The 19,396-nt window shown below is 47.4% G+C and overlaps 1 protein-coding gene across 2 annotated transcripts; it reads right to left on the minus strand.

The window, feature by feature from the left end:
- Window positions 1-1,123: 1,123 nt before the first annotated feature.
- LOC114486175 (ras GTPase-activating-like protein IQGAP3) lies at window positions 1,124-18,345 on the minus strand. 2 transcript variants are annotated; one of them, XM_028488764.2, is made up of 13 exons: window positions 18,268-18,345; window positions 15,677-15,764; window positions 10,980-11,136; window positions 10,251-10,328; window positions 8,853-8,929; window positions 8,019-8,086; window positions 7,816-7,929; window positions 7,397-7,575; window positions 6,874-6,952; window positions 6,135-6,298; window positions 5,529-5,616; window positions 3,761-3,924; window positions 1,124-1,838 (listed from the first exon to the last, which is right to left on the minus strand). In XM_028488764.2, exons 1-13 carry the CDS (start codon window positions 18,302-18,304, stop codon window positions 1,677-1,679), a joined length of 1,455 nt encoding a protein of 484 aa, XP_028344565.1. In that variant the 5' UTR covers window positions 18,305-18,345; the 3' UTR covers window positions 1,124-1,676. The 2 variants fall into 2 exon arrangements, with proteins under 2 accessions (XP_028344565.1, XP_028344564.1); XM_028488763.2 differs by having other exon boundaries at window positions 6,874-6,961.
- Between the last annotated feature and the right edge of the window lie 1,051 nt (window positions 18,346-19,396).

Below are 19,396 nucleotides of genomic sequence, written 5' to 3' on the forward strand. Positions count from 1 at the left end.
AATGAGGGGGGTAGTATGTGCACCATCAGCCAGAGGTCAGGGGAAACTTCTGGACTACTTCCCTCACTTGACCTCCAGGACGTCACATTCTCCTGGTTCTCGTCTTGCCTTACAGGTTGTCCTTTCTAAGTCTCCTCTGCTGGTTCCTCCCTCACCTCTAAATGTCGGAGCATCCCAAGACTTAGTCTTCAGGCCTCTTCTCTCTCCGTGCTTACATCCTAAGTGATCTCACCTAATCTCATGGCTTGAAACACCACATTCTAATGACTCCAAAAAGTACACCAATAGCCCATTCATAAATGCCAGCTGCCTGCTCGGCATCTCCACGTGAACGCCAAAATTCACCGCAAGCCCAGCAGCAAACATCTAAACTCCCGATCCCCCCCATTCAACCTGCGTTTCCCACAGTCTTTCCCATCTTGGTAATTGTTTACTCCAACTTCTCAGGCCAAAAATCTTGGGAGTCACACCCATCTCCAGTCTCTCTCACACCCCATATCCACCACATAACCAAATCCTGTCAGTTCAGCTATCAGAATATACCCAAAATCTGGCTCCTTTTCACCACCTCCACTGCTACCGCCCTAGGCCAAGCCACCCTCAACTCTCGCCCAGGTTACTCCGATAGACATTTAACATGTTTCCCTGCTTCTTCCCTTCTAACCTGGTAGTTGATTCTCGGCACAGCAGCCAGAGTGATCCTGTTAAAAGTAGGTCAGATCACCTCCCTCCTTGCTCAACCCCCCACCGTGGCTTCCTTCCTCACTCAGAGTAAAAGCCAGACGCCTACATGGTCCAGCCTCTGCAACTTCTTCTCCCATTATTCTCCCTCCCTCCCTCCACTCTGCCTCGTGGCTTCCTGGTGTTCTTTGAACACACCAAGGACACTTCTTTTTCAGGGTCTATGCCCCAGATAGCTCATGGCCATCACTTATGCCCTTTAGGTCTCTCTCAAAATGACCCCCCTACCAAAGAAGCCTTCCATAACCATACTATGTAGCAGAGACAAACTGCCCTTACCACGTCCCCACCCTTTATCTGCTTTGCCCTGTTTTTTTAATCACCATAGCTCTTCTAATCATTTGACATGTTTGTTTTTTGTCTGTCTCCCTCTACTAGCACATAAGGTAGAGAGCAGGGAACTGTGTTTTGTTCACTGTTGTTTCCCAGCACCTAGAATAGTACCTGGCAGGACTTACCTGGTGGAGCAGTGGTTAAGACTCCGAGCTCCCAATGCAGGGGGACTGGGTTCAATCCCTGGTCAGGGAACTAGATCCCATATGCATGCTGCAACTAAGAGTTTGCATGCCACAACTAAGGAGCCTGCTGGCCGCAACTAAGGAGCATACGTGCCGCAACTAAGACCTGGTGCAACTAACTAACTAAATAAATAATTGAAGGAAAAAAAAAAGTATGTGGCACATGAGTGGGTACTCAAACCTTTGTGATAAAAGATTAAATAAATGGAGGAAATGGGAATGACTTTGAACCCACCCACTCCCAGGAGAAACACAGGCCAGGGAACTGCAAATAGACCCAGAGGGTGGGCCTGTGCCAGAGAACAGGGCATCATGCAGAAGGCCAGTCTCTGAGCACAAGAACCTGGACTCTTGGCTACATTCCCTCCATCACCCACCCATCCCCTCTCTCAACATGTGGCTAAACCTTAACCTTTCTCACCGTTGAGCATTCTCTCCTTCCACCTCAGCCAGCCCTGTGGCGGGGTTCACCAGACTGCTCCAGAAGCTGCTGGCATCCCTGGCCTCCAGAGCTCGGTTGATCAGGACCACGGCTGAGAGCATCTCCACAGCCACAAAGAGCTCCTCCTGGCCAAGCTCCTACAACAGAGGGAGGGCTGATTCCCTAGCAGGCTGGTGAAGGGCCTCGGAGGTCTGCCTGCCATCCTGCCCCCAAGACTCTCCCACATCCCAGAGTCTCTGTCTCAAAACAACTATGGCCTAATCCATTCAGTAATAATTAATCATACTTAATACTTGAGAGTGCTTACTATGTGCTCAATGTATAAGTACTTCGCGCACATTATCATTTAATTTTCATAACAAGCCAAAGAGGTAAGTATTGTTAATATCCCTATTTCACAGATGAACCATAGTCAAGTAATATAAGTTAAAGCTAACTGCCGGATACCAAAGCCCACATTCAACCAGTGAGTTCTACCTGCTCCTTTCTGGTCCCTACCACACACCAAGAACTGCACTAGGCCCTGGGCACACTGAGAGCAAGATAAAGTGTGCTCCTCAGTGCTTTACTACACACCCAAGGGCCCCTTCCCTGCCCAGTCTTCTCCTCCTTCTCAAATATCTGCTGTGCTGCTCCCTGTCTGGAGCACCCTTCCTGTCCTCTACAAATAGAATGCTGCAAATAATAATGATGGGGCTTCCCTGGTGGCGCAGTGGTTGAGAGTCTGCCTGCCGATGCACGGGACGCAGGTTCGTGCCCCGGTCTGGGAAGATCCCACATGTCGCGGAGCGGCTAGGCCCGTGAGCCATGGCCGCTGAGCCTGCGCATCCGGAGCCTGTGCTCCGCAACGGGAGAGGCCACAACAGTGAGAGGCCCGCGTACCGCAAAAAAAAAAATGATGATGATGATGATGATGGCGGCTAAAAATTTCACGCCAGGCTCACTTCTAAGCACATATGTTAACTCATTTGATCCTTACAACAATCCTATGAAATAAATATATTATTGTTCCCATTTTATATATGAATTGAGGGGCAGAGAAGGTAAATAGTTTGCCCAAGGTCACATAGCTAGGAAGCAACAGAGCTGAAATTTAACTCAAGGATTCTGGCTCTAAAGTCCACATTAGTTGCTATGCCTTACTTCTTAGGACTTTTTTTTTTTTTTTTTTTTTTTTGCGGTACGCGGGCCTCTCACTGTTGTGGCCTCTCCCGTTGCGGAGCGCAGGCTCAGCGGCCATGGCTCACGTGCCTAGCCGCTCCGCGGCATGTGGGATCTTCCCGGACCGAGGCACGAACCCGCGTCCCCTGCATCGGCAGGCGGACTCTCAACCACCGCGCCACCAGGGAAGCCCAGGACTTATTTTATGCTTCCTAGTACTATAGTCTCATACATTGAGACCATGCGCTTCCTGAGTGTCGTGCCTGGAGTCAATGCTCTATAAATGCCTGCTGTGGTTAGGATTCTTTATTGAGTCTCCTCTCTTCCAAGAAGCCTCCCCAGACTTAGCCTGAGCTCTGCCCCTTCCATTGCCCTAGTGTGAAGTCATCTCCCATTTACATCATCTACTCCTCCCTGTGTCTCTGCCTGGACCCTCGGGTGTATTCTAACTCCTCCAACAGGCTGGGAAGTCCCTACAGGAGGGCCCTATCACCTCACCGTCAGAGAAGCTATATGGACAGGGGGAGGTGGGACAGCAAAGTGGTTAAAAACATAGGCTTCAAGTATATTCAGCTTTGCATGCACTCCCAGCATTGCCAGCCACAGCTGTTTGGGGCAAGTTACTTAACTTCTGTATCTGTTTCCTCATCTCTAAAATAGAAATAATAATACTTACCTCATTGGGTTCTTTTAGGATTAAATGAGTGTTTAAAGCAGTGTTTGCTCAAAGGTATTTGCTATTATAATACACTCAGGATGGCAAGGATGGTAGCCCACCTCCCACCCCTAATATCTTGCCAGCATCTAAGGGTGCCCTCATGGGCGCTCTGGACTGACTGCTCTGATCCCTCCAGCTCCTTGGGAACCCAAGAGCTGGATCCTCATTTCTACGGCTTACCCCCTGCTGCTGCCGCTGGAGCACTGCCAGCTCCTGCTGGTACACAGCTGATGCAAAGGGGTACACTGGTGGCAACTGGGCTTCCGGGCACATCAGCTCCTTCACGGTGTCAGCTGCCACTCCCCTCCGGATGGCTTTGTTGATCCTCTGCACAGCCTGGAGCACTGCAGGGGAGAAGGGAGAGGCCGTACAGGCTGGGCATCCAGTGCCATTTCCACTCTCCTGGCTAACTAGGTTCTGCTGGTGATCTCTGAGGGGAAATGGCTTTGAACCTCTGCTACGTTCAAAATGTGTTTCTAAATGTTCAGGAGGGAAAGGGGTTGGGTAGCTTTAAGAAGAGGCTCTGGAAGAAGCAATTTGTCAGGCCTAGAAGTTGAGTAGCTCAGCAGGTGGCTGTCATAGCAGAGGTGAATTCCTAGGGTGATGAGCATAAGATTGACAGGAGGCTATGTAGCACAATTAAGATGAGGTTAGTCAAGGGGCTTCAGGGACCAAATCTTGATGACAGCACAGAGGAATAGGGAACTAGCTTCAAGGTGGAGCCATTTGGGCTGCAAAGGGCGAGAGTAAGCTAAAAAGGGGCCCTGGTGTATCTATGTAGTTTTAGTTTTCAAATGCTGGGGCTTATAAAATGCCAAGCAGATATGGGCATTGACATCAAGGAGCACAAAATCCACTGGGGAAAAATAAGGATACAAAATTACCTACACTGCATTGCTGTCACTGCTATGTGAGAGGTACTTCTCCTCCCTGCAAATCCACTGGCAGCGCGGGGGAGGAGGGATTCTAGGGGGAGAGAGTAGGAAGATTTCACAGAGGAGGAGGCATTTGAGGCAGTTCTGCAGGATATTTTCATCTGCTTTCCACTGGTGAAAACGTGGGAGAACTGTAATCCAGAGGACCAGAGGCCTGGCAGTGGGCAAAGCTGCGGGCAGTCAAGGAAGAACAGGTCATCTGACTCAACTGGACTGGTGGGATGTGAAGAGAAGGGTTGGGGGAGACATTTGGAAGGTCTCACCTACCATGCTGAGGAGATGGGACTAAAGTCTAGGAGAAGTATGAAGAACCCATGAAGGTCTGAAGATGTTCGACAAAGAAGCTAAGATCAGATCTGTGCTTGAGCGATTACTCTGGCAACAGCAAGGAACTGAGCGATAAGCAGGCAGTTAGCCAGGAGTGGCCTGGGGGCTCCATGAGATAGCCACGGAGAGCCCTGCCAGACAAAGGTGAAGGGTGACTGAGCAAGTCCAGTCGGAGGCAAGCGTTCGTGCCAGGTGTCGTGTCCACAGGCTGCCGCGTGGCGCCTCGGCACTCTATCTCTCTTCATGCCTGCTATCCAGATTGATCCCCTTGCAGGGAGACAATCACTAACCCACATTCTTTTAATAAAGAATTATATTTGTATATCATGTTTTTAAGGGAAACTGAGCTGGATCATGAGTTTCTCTCTCATCTGGGCCATCACTATATTTCAGAAGCCAAAGGAACTCAAATCGAAACGGCCAAAATACAGGGGAGGTGCCTAGAAGGAAACTGCCTGCCCTAGAAGTCCAGCCTGGTGCAGTACTGACTGTCATTATCTCCAGGGCCTTAATGAACTTACCTGTAGCATCCCCCCAGGTGGCCAGGAATAGGGCACACTAGGTGGGGAGCTGTTAAATCGGGCAGCAGTCTACCTTGCTCTACACAGAAGCTGGCAAAGGAGTTACATGCTCTCCCAAGAGCCAGTGATACACCCAGACCAGGTCTCAGTCTGGAGATGACTTACTGGCTTGTTCCTGATCACCCTTTATGTTGGCTGCAGCCACACCAGCTTGGACCTCCTCCTTTTCCAGAAGCTCCACCAGGCCCAGCTCCTGGAAAAGGGAAGAGATGCAGTAGAAGAGAGTCCTCCTGGGACCATGAACATACTTCAGGAGCTGCCAGCATGAGCCCCAGGTCCACCCAGTCACCCACCCTCAACCCCACCTCTCCCTTTAGGCAGGCTAGCCTGGCCCACCCATCCCTCAGAACTCATCTCTAACCTCTGGCTCTTTCTTACCCAGTAAGCATCTGAAATAACAACACGGGCAACACAAATATAGTGTCAGGGAGAAAGTCAAAAGCATTGAAAATAAGATTGCTAACTTGAGGCCTCAATTCAGCAATGGGGGAGCATATCACTGCCTACTGGACTGCCCCTGGGTCCCCCCCGGTCAGTATGAGAGATTCTCAGAAGGCAGACGCTGATCAGCCTGGTCCATTAGGCTTTGGGGTAATTTAACCATTTAAACATGTAGTCAGCACTTACTGAATACAAAGAATTGACAGTGGTAAGGCCCTCCCCATCCTATAGTCAGACAGAGGAGGTAGCAGGTCATAGACAGAGCCTGACCTGTGCTTTCTGCTCTCTGTCTGAGCTCAGCTGTTCCAGGTACCAGTCTGCAAAGTCTCTCCTCACTCCTTGCAGGGCCAGGACAGGGTCTTGAAGGGCCTCAAGCAAGGCCTCAGGGCTCTGTCTTTCCAGGGCATCATCCACAACTTCTAGAGCCCCATGGACTGAAAAGACCAAGACTCCATAATGGATAGTGTGAGAAAGCCCGCCCCTTAACATCCCCAGTTCAGCCCTCTTCCTGCCTGCCCAGGGTTACCCTCACCCCTGACCCCTGGGCTCCTAGGGCCTAGCCCAAATTCTTCAGCTTGATCTTCACCGCCTTCCCATCTCACCACCCCATACCCCGAGGACATCCTGACCTAAAAAGGCAGAGGCACACTCCATCCTGGGCTTTCAAGCAGCCTCTCCTGCCCTGATCTCCTACCCCCATCCATTCTCCAAACTCTCTTCTTGAAGGACCCCAGACCAACTGCCCCCAGGACCAAGAGCTGAAAAGCCTGGCCCTTTGCCTCTGTCCACTCTATGGATGTCCATTCAAAGAGAAGCCCCCTTGAGAGCGACCACTTCTCCAGACATTAACAGACGTAAAACAGAGCACACATAGCCTTGACTTTGATTTCCCTTGAAATAAGTGTTGGCCCAAGTGAGGTCATGGGTCTTCTGGCCTGAGAGAAGCCAACCCCAAAACTCCCTAGGCGGGGGCTTACCCTTCAAACCCCTCCTGGCCTTTCTCTCTTACCATTGACATGGTTGATGTTGCCCTGGATTTCAGCCTGAGTTAGGTAGCAGTCATAGATGTCCTGGCTTTCTCCATCATTCTGCAAAAACTACATTGAGAGGGGAACCTGGGAAAACCAATTCAATCTTTCTTACCCCTCCCTCCCTGTCTATAACTATTTCTTCTTCTGGGGGTCTTCCCAAGGCCAAAGGTCAGTTTGGTTGGAAGGAATCTGGGGAAATCATGGGATCTAACACCCTGGCACTGACACAGTTAAGGTGAACTACGCTTTGGAATCTCCAGTCTAATCTCATCCAGTTCTACATTCCAGTCTCTCAGCCCTGCCCCAGAACATTTTCCCCTATCTTCTCTTTTGAATTCCCATTATTCTCCTGAGTTCCTCTCCTGTTTCTCAAAAATAACTGACAATTTAGTTTCTCTAGGCACTTTGGATTCCGGAGACAGGACAAATAGGAGTCCTGGTTTCACTCGCGATTTTCCAGGCCACCCAGCTTTTTGGCCCCTGCCATCCAAGGCTCCTTACGCGGTTCCTGGCATTGGCAGCCTTCTCCATCTTGGCCTGGGCCAGCAGCTCCTGGTAGATGGCTGCCAGAGGCTCTTGAAGATTCCCCAGCAGAGCATTGGGATTCTGCAAGGCAGCCAGGGTGTCCTTAACCACTCCTTGCTCCACTGCCTCATTGATGGCAAGAACAGCTGCATGGACTAGGAGGGGACATGAAAACAAGGTCAGGATGCCAGAGCAAACCCTAGTCCAGCTACAGCATAACCAGCTGCAGACCACTCTGACATCATCCCCTTTTTCCATCCATAGGGGCCAGGCAAGCCAGGTAGGCTGTTGGCCCTGCCTATGATGAGAAGTATCCAGGATTTATGCAGGGGCTATAAGGTTCAGAGTCCTCCCATACTCACTGAGCTACCCCAGCAGGGGAGCCTGGTCTCTACCTGCAGCCTCATCCACGGAGAGTTCATTGGCCAGGATGCCCCCGATCTTGCTGAAGGCAGGCAGCTGGAGGCCATATTTAGCTAGTTCAGAGGCCATGTTGCTGAGTTCCTCAGCTGTAATAATAGCACAGATGCCCTTCATCAGGCCCGGAACCCCCAAGACCTGCCCAGACTGTGGTGGTTGGGGAAGGAGCTGGGCTTACCTGTGAATTTCACTTTCCCATATAGATCATGTATCTGAGGGGCCAATCCCAGCCGGAAGAGGAAGAGACTAGGAAAGAATGGAAGGCATTGGGGTCTATTCATTTTCACATGCTGCCTATAATAGGTTTGCAGGAGATACTATGCGGACTTGGAGATGAAGACCATACAGCACCTGCCCACAAGTCATCCCCCATTCACAGGGAGAGATGTTATTGTAAGTCAGCACAAGGCTGACTTGTGCTGTAGCACAAGTGCTATAGCAGAAAAATACGATGCTGTAGGAGCTCTGGGGGGATTGCGAAGGCTTCGCAGAGAAGGACACATTTCAGTGGCAGGTCACTGGATAGAGATGGAGGATGGAAAGGGCATAGCAAGCAGAGACCCACTAAGCTAAGGCACAGAGTCCTCAAAGGATGTGGGAAATGAAGACAGGAAGAGATAACATGATGGACATAGGAACTGGTCAATTACTTTCTATGACTTAGCCAACTGGTTGCTGATGGCTGGCTGCAAGTAGGACTAAATAGCCTTCTCCATTCACACTGACGGCATGTGACACTCCAGATGCACCCTAATCTGACTTCCTTGCACCCCAGTCACAAGCTGAACACTCTTCCCTGCCTGCTCTTTCCCTTCATCCACACAGATCACACATAAATGTGCCCTCCAGCATGCACATAAATCTAAACAAAACTATGTAGATAAAAAATGTCACTCTGAGAAGTGTTCCCTGTGGTCTATCTTCCATCCTCCTTGCTGCAATGTTTGTTGCTTTTGACTGTTGGTTGCATCCACCTAGAGGAACCTGGATGACAAAAGTCTTGGTCTCTCACCTGAGTGCATGGATGCAGTAGACCACCCGGGGCATGTTCTTCTTGTCATAAATGTCCGTGGTCTCTGGGAAGAAGGTCTAGAGGGGAAACCAGCCAATTACTGCCATTGAAGACTTTGAAGCAGCACCAGATATGGAGAGAGGGGCTGAGGAATGGGTCTTCTTCTCTGACCTGGGGTGTGTACTCCTTTGCTGCCTGGGGTTTCTGGGTCAATCTCCCCAACTCTTTACAGTCAGCACTGCAACCACGCACTCAGTGTAAAAGAAAGGCATTGGGGACACATACTAAGCCAAGACCCAGCCACAGACACACAGCCCCAGATTAACCAAACACCAGACAAGGCTATCAAGGCTATAGGACGCAGGCCACATGCTCCAGGAGAAACAGGCCCCCTTTTCATCCTACAGACACAGCCAGCCTGTGCCCCTCACCTTGGACTCTTGCCAGAAAGGTGGCATGCTGGGAGCTGGCCATGACTCCACAAGGGGCCTAATGAAACACACACTGCCAAGGACCGCAAAGGGTCAGGGCATGCCATCCTTGTCTTCAAGCCAGAGGTCTCTGATCAGTGGGGGCCCCTCTAAGAACTGAGTAACCCCAGGCATGATTTCTCATGCCACCTGGCGACTGTAATGAGGTTTATTCTCAATACCTCTTGGTTACCTTAGATACATAAGAAAGGACCAAATCTAGAGACTTAAAAGTGTTCTAGCCTCACTGAGAACACATGGCCTCTATTGATCTGCCTCTCACCAAAGCATCTGTCTTAACTGTTATTTCCTTGTCTTATAATTGCCTTCTACAGTGAAGAAAAACACTACAGAATCTTATGCCTTAATTTGTATAGTTCTTTATAATTCACAAAAGGAATTCACACAGATGATGTGATCTTCCTGACAACCTTATAAGGAAGACAGGGGAGGGATTACTATACCCATTTTACAGATAAGAAACAAACTGAGAGTCAAAGAGTGAGAAGACATGCGTCCAGTTGGGGTCCTGGCCTAGGCTTCCAAGTCTACCGCCTTGGGATGTGGTGTGTCCTTGCTTCATGCTATGAAATTCTGGTGGAAAGATGGCGGGCCAACATGAGGCCCACCTCCTGCGTTATATAGGGGCCTCACTGACTAATGGGAACAATGGCAACAATGCATCCTGGGCCAGGTTGCCTTCACCTCCTTTCACTTCCCTTACCCACAAGGAAGTGAAGACAGAGACCAAGTAACATGGTTCAAAGACATACAGCCTCAGGGAACTTAAACTCTTAGATTAAGTTCACTTAGAAGACACATGGAGATGAGCACTAAAGAGTGCCAGGGAGATAAAGCATGTGTGTGGTGGAGGTGTGAGTACTGGTGAAGAGCAAAGATGAACCCCAATCTTGAGACCCAATGTTACCGAAGGCAGACCGATGTGGGCTACTGCAGACAGCCAAAAGTTGATGTTGTCTGTGTGACGGAAATGCAAGCCAGTTGCCTAAAAGGGAAGGAAAGAGAAAAGAATCTATTTCCACAGTTCTCAGGGTTCTCGACTCCCTCTGGGTAGAGCCCAGACCACAGCTTGAAGATTCAAGGGGTGGGGGCAGAGGACCCTGTCCTATGGATTTCCCATCCCCCCACGACAGAGACACAAAAACAGAGAGAAACCACCAGGGATGGATGACCCAGTGGGTTATTTGGGAAGGATGGCACAGGGATGGGATTAGCAAGCTAGTAAGGCTTCCTGAAAAAGGGGAGTCCAGAGCTGGGATGGGAAGGAGAGGCGGGTTGGGTTGACTAGAGCACAGGGAAGGGGCAGCATATCCTGGAAGTAACTTCAAGGTGGTAAAGCTCACAAGCCTCTGAGTGTAGACTGTGGGTAGAAAAGTCTGCTTGGAAGTTCTCATATCAGAGGCATCTCAAAGTCCACCTAGCAAATGCCCCTTGCTGCTAAGCATAGTACACACCGTCTGGCTGCAAAACACCAATTGAAACCTGTTGTTCCAGTGCAATGATTACTAGCAACCATTTTATCCTCAATAGTACCCAGGTTTGAACAATAAATTATATGGTCACCCCACTCTCACAACTTTGAGAACAGATAGTTTGAGAGGAAGAAGGTAGAAAGTAAGAGACCTCTGCTCCCCACCTGGTACCGTAGCTGCTCCACGTCATAGATCTTCTTCAAGGGAACCACAGAGGGTGCAAAACAGTGTCCCAGCTTGGCCAGCAGCACTCCGTTCCGGAGGCTCTCCTCCAGCTCCACCGGGGAAGGAAGCTCCTCCTTCAGGCAGGCCTCCATCCAGCTGAGAGCATGAGAGCAGCTTCTCACCCCTTCTGGCAAGCCACAGCACTTCATTCCAACCACAAGACCTTCCCTCCCTCCCTCTCTCCCCCTAAGCAGCCTCTCACTCTCTCCTGCCTCCTGTTCCTGCCCTACTCCCAACTCCCCTCTCTGCCCATTGCCTGGCTGTTCCCACCTTCTCCCAAGCTGCCCCAAACACCTGGACTGGCCTATCCTCAGCCCCCACCCACCCTATACATCTTACCTGACAGATACTGAAGCTGCCCATCTTCAGTGAGGCTTAAACAGGCTCTTACCTGTTACATGATATAACCTCTCACTCAGTCTGGTTATGCATTTGACTGTTGAACCAAATTGTACCTGCTCACTTCTCTTATTCTGCATGTTCTGAGAACCCAGGTATACAAAAGTCATGTCTACACAGCCCATAACCCAGCTTTGATGATGATGAGGGGAGTAGGGAAGCCCCAGGGTTGAAGCGAGGGGAGCAGCACAAAGGGACAGAAAGGTCACAGCCCTTCGACTCAGAAAACCTGCTTTCCACACCATCTTCCCCACTTCACCTCTCTGGGCCTCAGCTGTATCATCTGCAAAATGAAGATACCACCTGTACCTCCTGCTTCGGTGGGCAGCTGCCAGGATTTAATGAGTTAATGAATGTGAAAACACTGAATATAAATGTAAAGTATTATTATGGCTGATGATTGTATGAGGGAGAGAATAAGGGCTTCTCCACATATTGGGGCCTATAGGAAAGATCTGTTTTCAAAGAGAGAGCCAGTCACACCTCCTTCATGCCTTCCCTGACACAGACACCCTGGTTTTCTATCTACCCCATCCTACCTACTTTCTTTGGAGAACATTAAAAATATGCTATTGATTAAAAGGAAAGAATTAAGCATTTATCTTGTCTTTAGAGCCAACATCCATTCACAGGAAATATGGGGTACAGAGGAACAAGTTGAGGGACACAGGAAGTGAATAAACAAAGCCAGAATGTAGGATGTTCTACAGGACAAACGACCTGGTTTCTGCAATAAGTCAATGACATAAAGAACTGTTTATGTCAGTTCTAGATGAAAGAAGACTTAGTAGTACATAACAACCAAATGTAATATGTGAACTCTTTCAGATCCTTAACTGAATAAGCCAACTGTAAAAATAGATGATTTTTTCAGACAATCAGGAAAATTTGAAGATGGCCTGGGTGTTGATCTTCCAAGGATTAATGGATAACTTAGGTGGCTATTATAATGGTATTGTGGTTATGTAACCAAGTCTCCATATATAGAGATATGTATTAAAGTATGTAAGGGGATAAAAGGACGTGATGTTGTCTTTGTTCACAGATGGCATGATCATCTTTGTAGAAAATCTGAAAGCATGATACCAGGAAACTCGTGGCGTTAATAAGTGATTATAGCAAGGTTGCAAAAGACAAGGTTAATATATAAAAGTCAATTGCGGGACTTCCCTGGTGGTGCAGCGGTTAAGACTCCATGCTCCCAATGCAGGGGGCCTGGGTTTGATCCCTGGTCAGGGAACTAGATCCCCAATGCATGCCACAACTAAGGAGCCCGCGAGCCACAACTACGAAGCCCGCCAGCCACAACTAAGGAGCACATGTGCTACAACTAAGAAGCCGGCAAGCCACAACTAGGAAGCCTGCGAGCCGCAACTAAGGAGCCCACCTGCTGCAACTAAGACCTAGCGCCACCAAATAAATAAATAAATAAAATATAATAAATACAAAAATAATAAAATAAAATATTATATAGCAGAAACTAACACACCATTGTAAAGCAATTATACTCCAATAAAAATGTTTAATAAATAAATAAATAAAATAAAAGTCAACTGCTTTCCAATCCACCAGCAACAAACAAGTGGAATTTGAATTAAAAACACAATACCATTTACATTAGCACCCCCCAAAATGAAATACTTAGGTATAAATCTAACAAAACATGTACAAGATCTACATGAGGAAAGCTACAAAACTCTGATGAATGAAATCAAAGAAGAACTAAATAAATGGAGAGATAGTCCATATTCATGGATAGGAAGACTCAATATTGTCAAGATGTTAGTTCTTCCCAACCTGAGCTATAGATTCAATGCAGTCCTAATCAAAACCCCAGCAAGTTGTTTTGTGGATCTCCACACACTGATTCTAAAGTTTACATGGGGGCTTTCCTGGTGGCACAGTGGTTGGGAATCCGCCTGCCAATGCAGAAGACACGGGTTAGAGCCCTGGTCCGGGAGGATCCCACATGCCGCGGAGCAGCTAGGCCTGTGCGCCACAGCTGCTGAGCCTGCGCTCTGGAGCCCGCGATCCACAACTACTGAAGCCATCGCACCTGGAGCCCATGCTCTGCAACGGGGGAGGCCACCGCAATGAGAAGCCCGCGCACCATGGTGAAGAGTGGCTCCCGCTCGCGGCAACTAGAGAGAGCCCGCGCGGGGCAATGAAGACCCAACTCAGCCAAAAATAAATTTAAGAAATAAATAAATAAAAATAAAGTTTACATGGAGGCACACCCAGCTAACTCAGTTGGTGGAGCATGAGACTCTTAAAATTTACACAGAGAGACAAACTACCCAGAATAGCCAACATGATATTGAAGGAGAAGAGCAAAGCTGGTATAATAACACTACCTGACTTAGCCACAGTAATCAAGACAGTGTGGTATTGGTGAAAGAATAGGCAAATAGATCAGCGGAACAGAACAGAGACCCACATAAATATAGTCAATTGATCTTTGACAAAGGAGCAAAGGCAATACAATGGAGCAAAGATAGTCTCCTCAACAAATGGTGCTGGAATAACTAGACATCCACATGGAAGGAATGAACCTAGACCTAGACCTTACACCTTTCACAAAAATCAACTCAAAATGGAGCATAAACTTCAAAGTAAAACGCAAAACTGTAAAATTCCTAGAAGGCAACATAGGGGGAAACCTAGATGACCTTGGGTATGGCAATGACTTTTTAGATACAACACCAAAGGCACAATCCTTGAAAGAAATAATTAATAAGCTAGATTTCACTAAAATTAAAACTTCTGCTCTACAAAAGGCAATGTCAAGAAAATAATAAGACAAGCCACAGACTGGGAGAAAATATTTGCAAAAGACACATCTGAGGGAATTCCCTGGCGGTCCAGTGGTTAGGACTCGGCACTTTCACTGCCAGGGACCAGGTTCAATCCCTGATCAGAGAACTAAGATCCGGCAAGCCATATGGCATGGTCAAAAATAAATAAAATAAAATAATTATTAAAAAAAGACACATCTGATAAAAGATTGTTACCCAACATATACAAAGAACTCTTAAAACTCAACAGTAAGAAAACAAACAGTCTGATTAAAAAATAGGACAAAGACCTTAACAGACACCTCACCAAAGAAAGATATACAAAGAAGATATACAGATGGCAAATAAGCATCTGAAAAGATGCTTCACATCATATGTCATCAGGGAAATGTGAATTAAAACAATGGTGAGATACCAATATACGTCTATTAGAATTGTCAAAATCTGGAACACTGATAACACCAAATGCTGCTGAGCATGTGGAGCAACAGGAATTCTCATTCGTTGCTGGTGGGAATACAAAATTGTACAGCCACTTTGGAAAGCCGTTTGGTGGTTTCTTACAAAACTAAACATACTCTTACCATATGATCCAGCAGTTGTGCTCTTTGGTATTTAACCAAAGGAGTCGAAAATTTACATCTACATAAAAACCTGCACAAGGATGTTTATAGCAGCTCTATTCATAACTGCCCAAACTTGGAAGCGACCAAGATGATCCTCAATAGGTGAATGGATTAATAAACTGTGGTACATCTAGACAATGGAATATTATTCAGCACTAGTAAAAAATGAGCTAGGAAGCAATGAAAAGACATGGAGGGAACTTAAATGCATATTACTAAGAAAAAGAAGCCCATCTGAAAAGCCTACATATTGTATTATTCCAGGTATGTGAAATTCTGGAAAAGGCAAAACTATGGAGACAGTAAAAAGACGAGTGGTTGCCAGGAGTTGGGGGTGGGGGTGGGGCAGAGGGAATGAATAAATGAAACACAGAGACTTTTTAGGGTAGTGAAACTACTCTATGATACTATAATGATGGATGGCTATATGTCATTATACATTTGTCCAAACTCATAGACTACAGTATACAACATGAAGAGTGAACGCTAAGGCAAACTATGGACTTTGGAGGATTATGTGTCCAAGTAGGTTCACCAATGGTAACAAACATACCACTCTTGTGGGGGCTGTTGATAATGGGGGAGGCTATGTATGTTTGTGGGGAGGAAGCATACAGAAAATCCCTGTATCTTTCTCTTAATTTTGCTGCGAACCTAAAACTGCTCTAAAAAATCGTCTGAAAAAAAAAAAGATGCTATTTCAACTTTCTCTTTCCCATAGAATGGACTCTTGTCTTTTGTATTTGCTTTGGGGGCAAGTGTCTGGGGTGGGCAGGGTGGGAAAGGAGACCAGAAAGAGGCGGTCGCTCTGCTCACCGCTTGGCTTCCTCCAGCCGGCACAGGTACTCATACGCGACGTTCTGCCGCCTCTGCTCATCCATTTCCTCAGCTGTGAGGCGTTCATCTGAGGAACCAAGGAGGGGAGCATTAGACAGAGGGCTGTAGCAAGCTTCTTCTTAACAGACTTTCTAAGGCAACTCTGCTCGGAAACCGGAGGCATCTCCCACATGTCTGTCCCCCTATTCCCAGGACGCTGGCTCCAATCTTCTCTCCCATCCAGTAAAGCTATCCTAGTCAGCACCCTGTTAAAGAGAGGCCTCCCCACCCTTTAAGAGGGGATCCTTCCCTTTCCCCTCTAGCCATCTTCCTGACCTCCCCCTTCCAAAACCTACTTCACGGCGCTTCCCTCAGTACCTCCTAGTAGGAATGTCCAGATCCCTCCTTGGCTGGGAACTTAGCTCCTCATTTTATCCCTAATTAGATTCTGAGTTCTCCAAGAACCGTATTTGTGTCATCCTCCTCAGGTACTCTCCCAGAGGCTAGGTTAACAGGACCAACTAGAACTCATCATTCAGCAGCCATTCATTCATTCAATACTTCCTATATGTCAGGCACTGGACTAGCGGATCCCTACTCTCAAGAAGTACAAAGATTATTATTAGAAGAGAAAAACATGTAAGTAAAAAACTTCAGCCTGATGTGAGAAGTGCGATCATAGCTCATGAATAGTCTATGGACGTAGACATAGAGAAAGGACATGTCGACACAGGGCGGGAAGGGGAAGGTGGGACGAACTGGGAGAGTATGATGGACATATATACACTACCATGTGTAAAATAGATAGCTAGTGGGGACAAGGTATAAAGCACAGGAAGCTCAGCTTGGTGCTCTGTGATGACCTAGATGGGTGGGATGTGGGAGGTCCAAGAGGGAGGGGATATATGTATACATATAGCTGATTCGCTTCATTGTACAGCAGAAACTAACACAACATTGTAAAGCAATTATACTCCAATAAATAAATAAAAATAGTCTATGGAAGCAGCAGAGGAAGCAAAGGATTCTACCTGTGAGTAGAATCTTAAAGAATGAACAGGCAGAAAGGGAGAAAAGGCAGTTCAACAGAGGGAACCACGTGAAAAAAAGCCACTCACTTGGGTTTAAGTGGAAGGACAGAGAATTTTAAAAGATCACAAAGGTGTATTTACTCTCCCTTTTGGTATAGGTCACCTGAGGAGTAAAATAGTCTCCAGGCTAAATAAAATGCAGACAATCTCTGACTCCCAAACTCAAGAACAGGAAATCCCTTAAATGAGACAGCATTCATATTCTGCCTTAGCCACAGCCTCCTTTTATCTTTTTCCCCCCTTTTCTCCCCTATCTCTCTAGTCTCCTTAGGGAAGACAATACAAAAGCAGACAAAATGAGAGAAAGCTACACACATACACCAAGAAAATAAAGTCAGAGAGCTTGAAAACAGAGACAGAGCTTAGCAAATGTCTTTGACTCAGCACTTAATGTTGTTCCCACTCTTTATCTCTTTTCATTATGTTGCATATCCTGCAATATGATTGGGGGAGGGGCAGGGCTTCTTTGAATTGTCAGTTAAGCAAGTTGAAACACACACACACACCCCTCCATGTTCAAATTGGAAAGCACTGGCCAATCGCAGGAAATCCATCAGTTCCTCTGAGGGGGGTGTACAAGAAACAAGTGTTGGTTGCTAAGCATGGAAAATAAACCAGTAAGTGAGTGACATCACTTCAGAGTTATGAATTGAGGACTGTGAGAGATGGGCGGGACTTTGTACATACACACAGAGTCCTAAAAAGAAAAAAATCAGTTTTCCTGTCCTTTTCAGATCTGGAACTAGCTTTCCTTCAACAGATCGGTGGACGTGGACTTTGCTTTTTGAATCCTAATGGAGAGGAAGGGAAAGGAGTAGATTTTGCTTTTCTTTCAGAAGGTCAGATGGAAACACTTCTGCGGTCCCATTTTTCGGACACCAGTCTCTCTTTCTAAAGCAGTGTTTTTGGAAGTGTGGTACTTGGACTACCCGCATCACAATTACGTGGGGTGACGGAAGAAGCACAGCGGTGCTTGTTATAAATGCAGATTATGGGCCCAAGTCGAGACCTATAGTTGCTAAAGCTCTGGGATAGGATTCAGGAATCTGCATTTTAAATTAGCTCCCCGGGTAATTCCGACACCGTAAAGTTTGAGAGGCATTGTCTCAAAGAAGCATCAAAAAGTCAAGGAAGCCCCCCCAGGCCTTTTTAGGCGTCCCGTCGCCTGGTAGCGCTTGGCAAGTAACTGCCCAATTTTTAAGGGGCCATCCAGACCACCTACATTCTCCCAGCCCCGGAGCCCCAGAATTTGGGAATAAGAGAGAAAACTCTTTGTAAGCTTTGAAGCGCGACACAGAAGTCGGAGCGTTTCGCAGCTCACAGGTTTACTCCCGCCCGCAGGAGTCCGGACTGAGTGCTCCCTCCCCACTGAGCACAGTCCGGCCGCCCCTTGCTTGGTTGGCCCTGCGCCCAACCCCAGCCCCAACCTCTCCCAGGACCGCCGAGTCCCCGACCAGTGGCATCACTGCCGGACCCTTCTCGGCCCCTTCTGGCACTCACAAGTCGCTCGGCCCGGGCCCGTTCCTCTCCCCTCCATGTTCCTCCTTCATCCAGGTTTGAATCTCCCGCCGCCCGGCCACCGCCCCTCATCGTCACCACAGGATGACAGGACACATCCGGTCTGCGCCGCAGGGGCATCTGGGATTTGTAGTTCCAGGCTTAGGAGGTGCGCCGCCAGGTGGGGCGAAGGGTACCGTCCAAGACGGGGAGGGGCGCTCCCGGAGGGGGGGCTCCTTTTCCTGTGGTATTTTGGGTCGCTGTTTCTGCAGGGCTCCTTCGCTGCTAAACCGTCTTATTTGAAGTAACCCCTGCGCCTACCCCTGCCTCTATCATTTCCCCCTAGTATTCCCATTAACCCCCCCTCCACTTCCTATAGTGTTCTTTGGTCCCTTTAACTTGAGGGCCTACTATATATATATATATATAAATGGAATATTAGCCATAAAAAGGAATAAAATATTGCCATTTGTAGCAATGTGGATGGACCTAGAGAATATTATGCTTAGTGAAACCAGACAGAGAAAGGCAAATACTATATGGTATCACTTATACATGGAATCTAAAAAATAATACAACTGAATGTATATACAAAACAGAAACAGACTCACAGACATAGAAAACAAACTTGTGGTTACCAAAGGGGAGAGGGAGGCAGAGAGGGACAAATTAGGGGTATGAGATGAACAGATACAAACTACATAAAATAGAGAAGCAATGAGGATTTACTGTATAGCACAGGGAATTATACCCAATATCTTGTAATAACCTGTAATAGGATATAATCTGCAAAAGCACTGCATCACTATGCCGTACACCTGAAACTAACACAATATTGTAAATCAATGATACTCAATTAAAAAAAAATCAAAGGACTGGATGAAGTTTTGGAGGAAGAGCATGTAAAGTAAGAAACGAGCAAAGGGCAGAGTGTTGGGCAACACTAGCATTTAAGAGGTGGACAGAGGGCAAGCAAAGGAGATGGAGAAGGAGTTGTCAGCACAGGAGAAGGACAGCCAGGACACAGTGGGTCGTGGAACCAAGTGAGGAGAGAGTTGCAAGGATATATCAGATACAGCAGGGAATCAAACAAGAAAAATGATTCAGAAATGATCACTAGATCATTGAGAGG

This window comes from Physeter macrocephalus, chromosome 4 (assembly GCF_002837175.3).
Source record: "Physeter macrocephalus isolate SW-GA chromosome 4, ASM283717v5, whole genome shotgun sequence".
Taxonomy (NCBI): domain Eukaryota; kingdom Metazoa; phylum Chordata; class Mammalia; order Artiodactyla; family Physeteridae; genus Physeter; species Physeter macrocephalus.

Excerpts from the sequence above, each read along its gene's own strand:
- LOC114486175 (XM_028488763.2), bottom strand. The coding sequence starts at position 18,304 with ATGGAGGGGAGAGGAACGGGCCCGGGCCGAGCGACTT. Across the intron at positions 7,930-8,018 it reads TGGGAAAGTGAAATTCACAG|CTGAGGAACTCAGCAACATG; the intron begins GTAAGCCCAGCT and ends CTATTATTACAG. Across the intron at positions 7,576-7,815 it reads CTCCGTGGATGAGGCTGCAG|TCCATGCAGCTGTTCTTGCC; the intron begins GTAGAGACCAGG and ends GTCCCCTCCTAG.